General features: G+C 42.7%; 1 protein-coding gene across 1 annotated transcript; it reads left to right on the top strand.

Annotated features, from left to right (window-relative positions):
* Positions 1 to 6,758: 6,758 nt before the first annotated feature.
* LOC139443228 (uncharacterized) lies at positions 6,759 to 11,468 on the top strand. The gene is made up of 3 exons (XM_071224200.1): positions 6,759 to 7,266; positions 8,573 to 8,767; positions 11,233 to 11,468. Exons 1-3 carry the CDS (start codon positions 6,759 to 6,761, stop codon positions 11,466 to 11,468), a joined length of 939 nt encoding a protein of 312 aa, XP_071080301.1.
* The last annotated feature ends 2,399 nt before the right edge of the window (positions 11,469 to 13,867 follow it).

Here is a 13,867-nt window from a genome sequence, read left to right as displayed (position 1 = left end):
CGTGGGTTTCACCGAAGTGGTAAACGTCTGAGACCTACATCACTTCGAGCTTTCCTCCCACATTAAGCTGGCACGCGGTGTTATAACTGGAAAACTGTTAAAAGCGGCGTTAAACCCAACTCACTCGCGCTCTAAACTACGACCATCAGATCCATCAGGTTAATGGACGCATAGCGAATTGCGACGCCTTAGACAATAACATCACCTCCATGTCTTTTTACATCGTTCTTCCAGATCCCAACTGTCGCATTGAGCCAGAGATTGCTAACACAGTTGGATCAAGGAATCCCGAACTGAAAGCCGATGGGGTAGTTGTATACAAAAGAAGTTGTCGATTCTCCTTCATCAACGCCAACAGCGGCACGACGACGTCCACGTGCGACAGACAGGGCAACTGGGTTCAGGCCAACATGACCTGCGAAAGCACGGGTTGGTGCTCACATTGCGTTCATATGTATATATTGCAGGTTGTGACGACGATTTAAGAAATAATTTCTTTAATAGTTCTCTCCGACGACAAACTGTTTTTTATCCAGTATTAGGCACATATGTATGAGAGGTTTAGGCATTATGTGACCCAAACTCTAGGATGCTATCACAATAACAATATGTTTCACGATATTGTCCCAGCCACACGATATGTTTCACGATATTGTCCCTGCCATACAATGTTTCACGATATTGTCCCAGCCACACAATATGTTTCACGATATAGTCCCTGCCATGCAATGTTTCGCGATATTGCCTCACCACACGATATGTTTCACGATATTGTCCCTGCCATACAATGTTTCGCGATATTGTCCCAGCCACATGATATGTTTCACGATATTGTCCCTGTCACACGATATGTTTCACGATATTGTCCCTGCCATACAATGTTTCGCGATATTGCCCCACCACATGATATGTTTGACGATATTGTCCCAGCCACACGATATGTTTCACGATACTGTCCCAGCCACATGATATGTTTGGCGATATTGTCCCTGCCACACGATATGTTTCACGGTATTGTCCCTGCCATACAATGTTTCGCGATATTGCCCCACCACATGATATGTTTGGCGATATTTTCCCAGCCACACGATATGTTTCACGATATTGCCCCACCATACAATATGTGTCACGATATAACCCCTCCATACAATAGTTTTACGATATTGTCCCACCTTACGATATTTTTTATAAGATATTGTCCCTGCCATACAATGTTTTGCGATATTGCCTCACCACATGATATGTTTGACGATATTGTCCCAGCAACACGATATGTTTCACGATATTGCCCCAACATACAATATGTGTCACGATATTACCTCTCCATACAATAGTTTTACGATATTGACCCACCTTACGATATTTTTTTTAAGATATTGCCCCCATACGATAGTTATCGCGATATTGCCCCACCACACGATATTCATCACAATATTGCCCCAACGTAAGAGGTGCTCATCAAGATATTTCACACTGCACAATGCTTATCGTACAATATTAGTTAAGGTGCCTTTAAGGTGTCACTGTCAGCCCGACACGGTTCGCGTCGATACTACGATAGTTTGGATGTGCTTTTCTTCCTTTTGTTCACTCTAGGTTCTGTCGTAGTGATCATGCAGTTAAACTCTCTGACGTTGCGCAATGTATACTGAAATGCTGAGTTTAAGATTAAAGGGTCTAAATAATCAGAAATAACGCTTCTGTATGTATTCGTGCAAGGAAATTCCCAGGGGTTTCCCCAAGAATGTGGAAGAAGTCCGTCAGTGTTTACGACATTTCAAGAACACAGTCTCGTGAAAATGTCAATTTCGCGGCCATGTGACCTACCACTCGTCCTTGGGAAAAGCCGTATATCGTGTAAACTTCAAATTTATATTTATTCAAAAATATACACTTAAGAACGTCACTTGACCGACCTCTCGTTCAATGGAAAATCCGTACATCGGAAACTCCGTGTTTTCTCTATTATTTGTATGTATAAAGTCACGAACGTGGTTTCTTTACAAATTAATGGCTCTGCACATCACGATTAATGATATTAAAAAAGTGTTGAAAAACAAATTTCTGTACCAGAATTTTGGTGTGAAATATGTGAGTTGGGTGCACGGTCAATAACAACCATCTTGGATTTTTACTGACGGTAAACGGGCTCATATGGGCTTTGTAGTTCTGCTCTCAGATTGGTCAATCTCACTTCGAGGCATAATAATGCTATTATGCGGTATGCATCACGACATTGACCACCATACGGTATGAATCACGATATTGCCCCACCAAACGAAATGTATCACATTGCCCCACCACACGATATGTGTCACGATATTGACCACTATACGGTAGAATCACGATATTGCCCCACCAAACGAAATGTATCACATTGCCCCACCACACGATATGTGTCACGATATTGACCACCATACACGATATTTCCCCACCAAACGAAATGTTTCACATTGCCCCACCACACGATATGTGTCACGATATTGACCACGATACGGTATGAATCACGATATTGCCCCACCAAACGAAATGTATCACATTGCCCCACCACACGATATGTGTCACGATATTGACTCACCATAAGCTATTTTATTCAACCAACACCTTTCGTAATGTTTGTATTCCACTGTATGAATAAATGCTTTGCAGGCACAGGAAGCGTGACAGGCCCGGCAATGAATATTAAGCTCCAGGCGGTAGATGACATTATGCGCAATCAGATGGGGAACACCGACAATCAGAATGTTGACAATCAACCAACGCTGTCATCAGGCGGTCTCATTCCACAGATCCGCCTCAGTCCTACCGGTTTCAAGGCACGATTAACGACTTCTGCAACAACGTCTGCAACAACCTCAGACACTACTTCCGTAACGACTTCAGACACCACTTCCGCAACGACTTCAGACACCACTTCCGCAACGACTTCGGACACTACTTCCGCAACGACTTCAGACACTACTTCCGCAACGACCTCAGACACGACTTCGGTAACGACTTCAGACACCACTTCCGCAACAACTTCGGACACTACTTCCGTGACGACTTCAGACACTACTTCCGCAACGACTTCAGACACCACTTCCGCAACAACTTCGGACACTACTTCCGCGACGACTTCGGACACTACTTCCGCAACCACTTCAGACACTACTTCCGCAACAACTTCGGACACTACTTCCGCAACGACCTCAGACACGACTTCCGTAACGACTTCAGACACCACTTCCGCAACGACTTCAGACACTACTTCCGCAACGACCTCAGACACGACTTCCGTAACGACTTCAGACACGACTTCCGCAACGACTTCGGACACTACTACTACAACTACCACTACCACTACTACTACTACTACCACTACTACCTTCCCAACTACTACAGACACCACTTCCCCAACAACTTCAGACACCACTTCCGCAACGACTTCAGACACCACTTCCGCAACAACTTCAGACACCACTTCCGCAACGACTTCGGACACTACTACTACTACTACTACTACTACTACTACCACTACTACTACTACCACTACTACCTTCCCAACTACTACTACAACTTCTATCTGGGGTGGTTGGTAAACTAGTGTTGCCGACAGAAAATCCTCACACATGTTTCTGTACATTATTGTAAACTTAACAACTATAAAAAAAATATTATTCTAGTTTATAAACATGGTTATGGTTAGCTTTGTGCTTTTGTTTTACTGCCGGTCCTCTATTGTTCGCTTTTTGTAAAGAAGAAGCCCATCGGGTGTCCACTGTCATCGTAATGCTGGAATATAGCTGAAGTCCTAAACCGTTAACCATTGAATTCATCGATTGAAAACGTCGTTTGTTTCCTTTCCCACACTAAAAATAGCAACAGCGGCGAGTCGGGGACAGATTTTACCTTGATGAATGTTATAGTGCATTGCTACACCTTAGTTGCTGTTTCACATTCTAAGTCCTAAATCTGACATTTTTATACATACATGTACAATTGATTTAGTCAATAAACGCACTTTTTTCCCAACGTTGGACTTATTATCTGTCGGCTTGACGGTGCTACTTGGAACATAACCCGTAACGTGAGCTTTCAAATGGTGGGGGCGGCGATCGGGTAGCTTAGTAGATAAAGCAACCTCTCGTCACGTCGAAGACGAGGGTTCAATTCCCAACATGGGGACAATATGTGTCCCCCGCCGTGATATTGCTGGAATATTGCTAAAAGCGGCGTAAAACCATACTCACTCACTCATTACTTGGGGTTAGTGGCTAAAGCGTTCGCTCGTCACGCCAAAGAACGCAGAGATGATTCCCAACATAGGTAATTTGTGTGAATCCCACGCTTGTGTATTTTGGGATGGTAAATAACCTGTATTGGGAACAAACGTTATATGTTTATTCCTAATTAAGGATATTTACCATTCCCAAACACACTTACGTGATAATCTCTATTTATCTATTGCTCACAGGATCCACTCAAGGTATGTGATTTTTACAATTGCCCAATGATCATACTGAGTATTGGTGCTTGAGGATACCAAACGTAACAGTTTATTATTAGAGGAAATTGGTAGTCAATACTTGTTAATACCATATAGATTTAATGTTTTTAAGTGATAAAGAATTTCATGGTATTATACTTTGTTTTCTTTACTATAAAAATTGACTGACAAATGTCATTACCAATGTTACTATTCCCATGGTATTATGACACTTCGTATTTATTTACCCCAATCTTTTAATATGTACACTATTGTATAAATGATCTTTAAAAAAGCGTTTTATCTGATCCATTTTACCTTTTAATGTCAATTAAATATGTTTAAAAACAAAAACAATTGCTCGGGTCAAATTTAGGAAATTAAACAGATATAACTTGAACAATGCCGAAAGAATATCAGTTTCTAAAACTATATTTTGGGGTGTCATTTACTTTGACTGTCCCTATGTTTATGTATTTTTGGGGGGTAATTGATCAGCTTTTGTGTACATCACTTGTTTGATACGTGTTAATATCTACACCGTAACGTTGCAGTCATTGCAATAAAGAAGTTGTATATTGTATGTCCATCATACTGGTTTTCAACTCTGTGAAAGTTGTATACTGCCATAAGATAGGCACTATATAGTGAAGATCCAGTGATGAAAACATGTATTTTGATGTTTACATGAAGAGCATGAACATGACAGAGAAGACAAGACCTACTGGAAGTTTTGTTTGTTCGTGGTTTTGTTGTTTAACGCCGCACAGCAATATTTCAGCTGTATGGCGGCGGTTTGTAAATAATCGAGTCTGGACCAGACAATCCAGTGATTGACATCATGAGCATCGATCCACGCAATTGGGATACGATGACATGCATCAACCAAGTCAGCGAGCCTGACCACCCGTTCCCGTTAGTCGCCTCTTACGACAAGCATAGTCGCCTTTTACGGCAAGCAAGGGTTGCTGAAGACCTATTCTACCCCGGATCTTCACGGGCCGTACAGGCAAGTTGCATATGGTAGTGATATTATCTTCGTCTTGCACCTTGCGTCTATTTCACATCATTGCTGTGCCGTGTATGGTTATGTTCACACTCGCCACAACTAGATTACCAGTCTGGCTGCCGCGGCGCGGCGGATCGAGATTATGTTACAACCGTTCTACCTTTATGATTTTGTTGTTGTCGTCGATGCCAAGTATCAGATAAAGCTGTCATGATTTCTGGTGTATGTTGAATTGAATATGACACAGGTGTTCCAAATCGGAGATCTGAATCTCGGTTAAAAACTCTTTGTGCCATTGGTGGATAAAGGTAAGGCAAGTTATTTAAGTTATGATTGATGAAATGGAATATTTACCTTGATGTGTTTGCTCTGATGATAACGCATTTTGATGCCGTCGGTATGGGTCACGTTTGAAAATACATTTATCATGAAAATAGACCCACACCGAAGAGTGTTCACGGCTATCCTGCAGACAACATGATGGGTTATGATGTACCTGTTTGATGTATTACATTCCTCTGGGACATCGATGAACTATTCCTGACAGTATTATATGCGTTATGTCCTCTTTGTATTGTACGTGTAGTTTGTTTGTTTGTTTGTTTAACGCCGCACTCAGCAATGTTACAGCTATATGACGGCGGTCTGTAAATAATCGAGACAGGACCATACAGATCCAGTGACTGACATCATGAGCATCGATCCACGCAATTGGAATACGATGACATGCACCAGCCAAGTCAGCGAGTCTGACCACCCGATCCCGTTAGTCGCCCCTTACAACAAGCATAGTCGCCTTTTACGACAAGCATGGGTTGCTGAAGACCTATACTTTCGTTCTATCCCGGTGGGCGGACTATTCATATCTTTTGTATAATGTTTTAATAATCATAAGGATCTTGATAGTCAGGTAGAAAACAACGAGAAGTTTTACAAGCAAGTGAGAAAACGTATGAGACATCTCCAGGCCTGGTTTACCTCGGGTATTGAAGGTGAAATATGGGGTTTGACGTCGCCTTCAATCAGATAAAAATGCAAATAGCAAAAGGCTCAAGCTATATAGAACCAGCCAAGCATGAGCGCCCTATGGAGGTGTAGATAATGAGTTAGTTTACTGTTGCTAAGTGGCCGCGATGCCACCTGGATATACAGGTCAATCAGATAACATGTAACGTATTTATTGGCAATACATGTTCGCCTCGAGCCATAACATCATTCGTTTTGGTTTACCATTTATTGAGGGTACACTCATCGCACGTACATTGTTGCAAGCCATTTCCAATGCGTCTCGTTCTTCTCGTGTGTCTGCTTGTCATGGCATCTGTGCCAGAGAGCCAGCAGTTGGAACCTTCGGGTATACGCCTAGGAATCCTATTACAGAAACCAAAGAGTAGTGCCATAGGTACATTGAACACACTCTCAAGCCAGGGCTCTGCTGCGATGCAGTCCTCCAATAGACTGCCATCCAACAGCCCTGATCCTTACAGCGCCATACCGGAACAAGATGTACTCAGCAACACCTTTGGGATGGGAGGTATTCAGCTTGCATACAGTGACGGTGAGAGGATGAGCAAAGAAAAATGCAAGGAACGTTGTAGGACGGATGAGTCTTGCGTAGTTGCGATGTACTGCCATGAAACTCCAGTCCAGGAAATCTGTGCAAATCCCACGTCGTGCACCATTACGAAGATAGAGAAGGGAGGACTGTGCCATATCTACGTCCAAGCTGACAGTCCAAGCTACCTTCCAGACAGCAACTCTGCCAGTTCATGTCAGTTCCTAAGTATACGTAAGTATTTAAACGTTTCTTTCGTATAAAGGGCTTATCGTGTAGCAGCGAAATGTCTTATGTCTTAAAATAAAATAAACGAATTGAAATTACTCATAGATAAGATAACTAATAATGTTTGTTGAAAACATGTCTCCAAACGAGTTTATGATCATGTTAGTCAATCAGACAGCCATAATAGAGCTATCCAGGAAATAAAAGTCAGTTGGATTTAATGCCGCTTTTAACAGTATAACAGTTATTTCGCGGCGTGTCAGCTTCTCAGGGGTCTCAGATGTTTACCACTTCGATGAAACCCACGAGAACGTGTATAGGGTTGGCAAACCTAAAAACATAATCGGGGCGAACGGGATACGAACCCACAATCATAGGTTTCTGGCGTACCCAAGGGACGCAACTCTGCACAGCGAATTGAAGCTAATTAGACGACTGCGCCACGTGTGCCCCCTATCTAGGATTTAGTTTTGAATGTTAAACCCCATTCCACAAGGCGACGTTCTTCTGCGCTCTAAGGGGGCGCCATAGGTCTCCTCATTTTTCGGCTATCTGGGGGCACTTACGATCTGATTACGATCAGATAGCGTTCCTGTTGCGATCCAATAACGTTCTATGCGATCCGATAGCAACTTGAAGACCCTTGAAAACTTTAACACGGGGTATTCCGAACGATAGTTACGGGTTTAACGACTGAATCCATACAATCTAGACCATCTATTAGCCATTCCAGAATGTCTTTTGTTCAGGTTTCAAATATGTAATCGAGAATTTGTCAAAATATGTTTCGAAGCGTTGTCGCCAATTTGAAAATAGTGTCCTAAAGAACGAGAAAGCTGCCTTCTGATTGGTCATTCCATTGGTCGGTCAAAGATCGCGCAAGGTCGGTCTGACGTGACCCGTAATGGGATGTCCTCAGATCTTTGTTTAGCGGTAGCGAAAACTATACTGATTTTAATGAGATTGATCAAGTAGCGATCTGACGGCTTTCTTGGCAGAGCGCCACGCATCTTTGTGCAGGGAAGTCGACAGGGGGCGAACTTGACGATCATGGAGATCAGTTAGCGATCCTTAAACGCTTTTGGAGATCTTAGCGCTCTATATGGCGATCTATGGCGATTTGTAAGAGCGCCACAGAGCGCCGCTTAGTGGAATAGGTGTATTAAGAATGTATGGCAACAGATATGATCGGTTTCTTTGTGGCGAGCTTACCATGTATTGTTCAAATGTTTGTTGAAGTTAGTTCTTGTGACCGAAAAACGAATATCAGTACTCCATTGCGTTTGCGTTTACTCCATTGCGTTGTTTTCAGACCCAAACTGTCGCAATCCACCACAGGTCTCCAACACCCATGTTGATCAACACCCAACACCGGAAGATGGGGTCGTCCGATACCGGTACACATGTCTGTCAGCCTACGAAAACGTAAACAAAGGCTCGGTATTCGGTGTGTGCGACAAGCAAGGCGGCTGGATCGTACCCTCTCTAAGCTGCAAACCATCCACGTGTAGGTCCACTTTTTTATTTTCGCCCAGAGTCAGTCAGTAAATGAGCTAAGTTTATCGCCGCTTCGAACAGTATTTAATTTACCTCAAGTCATCTCAGCGTAAATATAGGAGCCGAAGTCCGACGTGATGCAATTTCTTGTTTACCACTATGGTTAAAACCACGAGCACCGACATGGTGTCAACAAACGTAGAACATTTATACACAGGGCGAATCTGGATTTGGAAAAAGTGATTTAGAAAGAACTAGGGCAACTATGGGATAGGAAACCACGAACATCGGATTCTGGTATCTAAGGGACGCAACTCTCCACGTCGACTTGGCTACCTGTGTCATCTTTATAACTAGAAATGTTATTAGTTCAACCGTAATAGTGAACAAAATATGCACTCTATGTTGAAACATGAACGTTTGCAGGAATTCTATATTTGGTTTAATGTGGGTTTTTTTATGACATTTTAAACCCGAGGGATAAAACCGAGAATGAGGGTTCAAAATCTCATAAAACGTGAGAGTATATATATTTTATCTAACTTATAAACCGAAAAAGAAAATCTAAACAACATTTATCAACATTTTGTTTAAAACATACTTTCCATGAACCTTAGGAAACGGGTGTAAAATATCTGTTGCTGGCGGACGGTACTTGAAATAGACATTCTTGAAAGCATTTCGATTGATCAGCTCGCCTCTAGCCTACTGGTACACTAACAGGGCGGTAGCGAGAACTATACTGATTTTAATGAGATTGATCAAGTAGCGATCTGACGGCTTTCTTGGCAGAGCGCCACGCATCTTTGTGCAGGGAAGTCGACAGGGGGCGGTGAGGTGAGGTGAAAAGGGGTGAGGTGAAATCCCTGGGATATTATATAAATATACGTTCAATCAGTATATTTGAATGACATTTAATGTTTCAATTATTTCAAATAATCTACGCCCACTGATTGATTGTACTCGCAGGGGTTAGGATTATATCGTTAACTCTCAAACGTCCCTTGGTGTGTTTGTCACTTCTCTTCGGGAACTACAGGTGACGTGTATGGTCTGACCAGTGAGGTGAATTGAGGTGAATGGGGTTTAACGTCGCGTCCAAGATTATTGCACTTATATAGCGACATGCATGTACGTGTGTGTGTGTTTGTGTGGTCGCTTGTACTAGTCCGGATTGATGCCGATTTATAGTGCTAGCTCACCGAGATACCATGCCGCAGTTTAACATGAATACCCCACTCAGACACAGTATACTGACTCCGAGCCGACCAGTCCTTGTTTTAGCCGGGCGCCAGACAGGGTAACAACAAGTACCATATTTTAACGTCTTTTGGTATGACGAGCGGCCGGGGATCGAACGCCGGACCTTCCGCTCTCCGGGCGGACGCTCTACCACTAGACCACGGAGGCGGTCCTCCGATCAGTGGGTCACATGCAGTAGCTGTCAAAACCCTCAAATACATGTTTAAGTGAACTTGTGTTACCGGGTACGAATCATATAGATTAAATTATATCATATCTCTGAAGTATGGTTAAATTCGCCCACTGGAGACTTTGTTTGTCTTTGGATTCGCCATGAGGGTGAAATCTTGGTTTGTCAGCACCATATTTCGGCATTGATTCCGGCTTCCCTCCCTCATAGCCGTTGCGGGACATTACAGAAAATATGTTCAAAAACGGCTTGAAACCAAACTCACTCTCTTACTCTTTGGTCTGTGTGCAGCTACGAAGCTTAAACTCCATGGGGATGAAGGCTTTAATTCATTTACAATCTTGACATTAGTGTTCCTGTTGAAATTTAAAAGATAATTAAGAGAAAAAATGTGTTTGCCGTAATGACCTACGCGTCCTCATCCCCCGACGGCGTATATAATAACAATCACTGGATTGATCACCACGACTCGACTATTTAAAGGCCCGTTCGGCGTGCAACGACAAACGAATTGAAACAATGCTCAAATCACTGGATGATTGTGGTAAAACAACGTGGGCAACATACTGGAGCTTTCTCTTCCGATATGGCTTTGGTTTCGCAAGGTTAAGTCAAGAGATCGGTGATATCAAATTGTTTGTATTTTGAACAAAGATTACTCGACTGTCCCTACCAAGCGGCTAACGGGATCGGGTGGTCAGGCTCGCTGATTTGGTTGATACATGTCATCGTATCCCAATTGCGTGGATCGATGCTCATGATGTCAATCACTGAACTGCCTGGCCCAGACTCGATTGTTTTCAGACCGCCGTCATAGAGCTGTAATATTGCTGAGTGCGGCGTTAAACAAACAAAACTAAATGTGTTTAATGCAGATGTTCCTAGATAATAATGATCAGGCTTTGCATGCATGAAATTTATGTTGTATGCTCTTGTCTAATGGGCCGGAGGCCTTGAAAACTGAATCCACTTTGTATGCCTGTCTGTATATCATGAAAGGATTCAACTTCGACTGTTCTATGTCACGATGTTCCCAATTGCAGCGAATGGAGTCCCATCCTCAATGAACAGTCTCGTCCAGAAGGTCACAGCAGTTGAAGGGAAACCGGATCAGCAACGTCCAGTTGAGGTTCCGTTACTTCCGTCAAAGGTGTTGGAGTTGTTTGGTAAATCGCCGGCTGCAGCCACGCCTCAGCCTCCAACAGATGCTCCGAATTCCATGTCGGCGTTAGAACAAGCTGCCGAGCATATCAAATCGCAAATTATGAATGGTACGTAAAGCTGGACCATCGGTTATATCAACACAGCTGGACTGACCCATGATTTCTTTGTTGGGCAGTTGTATGCGTAATAAAATATTTCATAGCGAATGTATGCTTTTGTCTCAGTTGTTCTTGCCCGGGGCAATACAATTAAACAATGCGGGCTAAATGTTTTGTTCTAGTCCTCTGCGCATGGTGCGTTGTTTAACGCCGCTCTCGGCATCATTCCAGCTATATGACGTCGGCCTGTGAATAATCGACTCTGGCCCAGACAATCCAGCGATTGACATGATCACATGAACCGATATCAGCGAGTCTGATCACCCGATTCCGTTAGTCGCTTCTTACGACAAGCCTGGGCTGCTGACGACCATTTCTAACCCTGATCTTCACGGGAACTTTAAGCTTTGTTCAAGACCATTGTTAGCACCTTATTTGTTCTAAGCATAAAATATTAAAGGCTGGTTGGTTTAAGTTCTCCCGAGGCGATGACGAGCTTTCAAAATGTTTATGATAATCAGGCAGGTCATCTAAAACAAACATATCATATGAATGATGTTGGCTATTTTTTGTCCGTGTGATCAAAATGTTTGGTGATCCGTGATTTTGATATTACACCTTAGAATGTCAAGATTGTGGCCATTTAAACTATAGCATACTCGTGACTATATGTAGGTACACGTTATAAACCATAACAAAAGCCGTGAAAAAAGTACAATAATGCAAATAATAATACTAATAAAACGTCAGTGCATAAGGAATGTTCCCACTCCTGTCTCAGTCACACGAAAGGTTGGAACAGCCCAATCAGAGTTAAAGCGGCACACAAACCACTGCATGAAAAGGACATATCACAAATCATTGTATGGCAAGAAATTCTCACGAATCCTTGCGTGACAAGAACCTCTCACGAATCATTGCATGACAGGAACATCTCACGAATCATTGCATGACAAGAACATCTCACGAATCATTGCGAGACAAGAACATCTCACGAATCATTGCATGACAAGAACATCTCACAAATCATTGCGCGACAAGAACATCTCACGAATCATTGCGTTACAAGAACACCTCACGAATCATCGTATGACAAGAACATATCACAAATCATTGTGTGACAAGAACATCTCACGAATCAATGTGTGACAAGAATATCTCACGAATCATTGCGTTACAAGAACATCTCACGAATCATTGCGAGACAAGAACATCAAACGAATTATTGTATGACAAGAACATCTCACGAATCGCTGCGTTACAAGAACATCTCACGAATCATTGCGAGACAAGAACATCTCACGAATCATTGTATGACAAGAACCTCTCACGAATCATTGCGTGACAAGAACATCTCACGAATCATTGCGAGACAAGAACATCTCACGAATCATTGCATGACAAGAATATCTCACGAATCATTGCGCGACTAAACACATATGCCTTCACAAGTGGTATGCCCACAGTGATTTCAGTGCAGGTGTTCGTGGGATTTATGCCTGGTTTGGACCACTGCGCTACCGTTATACGTGGATATGTGGGCACGAGTAGATAATGACACAGGTCACAACTTGTTTGTGGAGTGATGAGGTGATGTCATCCTTTATATCATAATAATGATGTCCACCTGTATCTCTCCGTCCCAGTGAGTTTTGCGTGTTTGAGTGATTAAATATTTAAGTTTGCATCGATAATATTTCAACCGTATAGCGGGAAAAAAGCAATGAGGATAAATATCACGGTTTCAAAAATAAACCAATCTAGATACATACAAGCTGCTCTGGAACGAACAGGAACAGTTGCAGAGTGTACAGTTTTGAAGTAGTTAATTCACGAATCATTGCGAGACAAGAACCTTCCACGAATCATTGTGTGACAACTGACAAGTACATCTCACGAATCATTGTATGACAGGAACCTCTCACGAATCATTGCGTGACGAGAACCTCTCACGAATCATTGTATGACAAGAACATCTCACGAATCATTGCGTGACAAGAACCTCATACGAATCATTGCGATTAATAATGATAAAACGTCAGTGCATAAGGAATGTTCACACTCCTGTCTCGGTAACACGAAAGGTTGGAACAGCCCAATCAGAGTTAAAGCGGCACACAAACCATTTGATTTATATCACCGCGTGTAATCTTGAAAGCCTAAAGTGAAGAGATCTTAGAGCTTTACCACTTTAGTGAAACCCACAAGCATGGGCATGGTGCTGAAAAACCCTGAAACATAATCAGGGCGATTCTGGGATTCGAACCCACAATTGGCCACAAACATATGTTTCTGGCAACTCTGCACAGGGCCTTGGACGCCTGGGCCACCCTATGCTTACGACATGGAAATCCATTCATGTAACAACCACCGGTAAAACGGTACAGGTCTGTTCACACCAATATAAAGAGTAACT

Source organism: Haliotis cracherodii, unplaced genomic scaffold (genome assembly GCF_022045235.1).
Source record: "Haliotis cracherodii isolate W230 unplaced genomic scaffold, xgHalCrac1.p SCAF_5, whole genome shotgun sequence".
In the NCBI taxonomy this organism is placed as follows: Eukaryota; Metazoa; Mollusca; class Gastropoda; order Lepetellida; family Haliotidae; genus Haliotis; species Haliotis cracherodii.
Note: the sequence above shows the minus strand (reverse complement) of the source record. Positions and strands in the feature narration are given on the sequence as shown.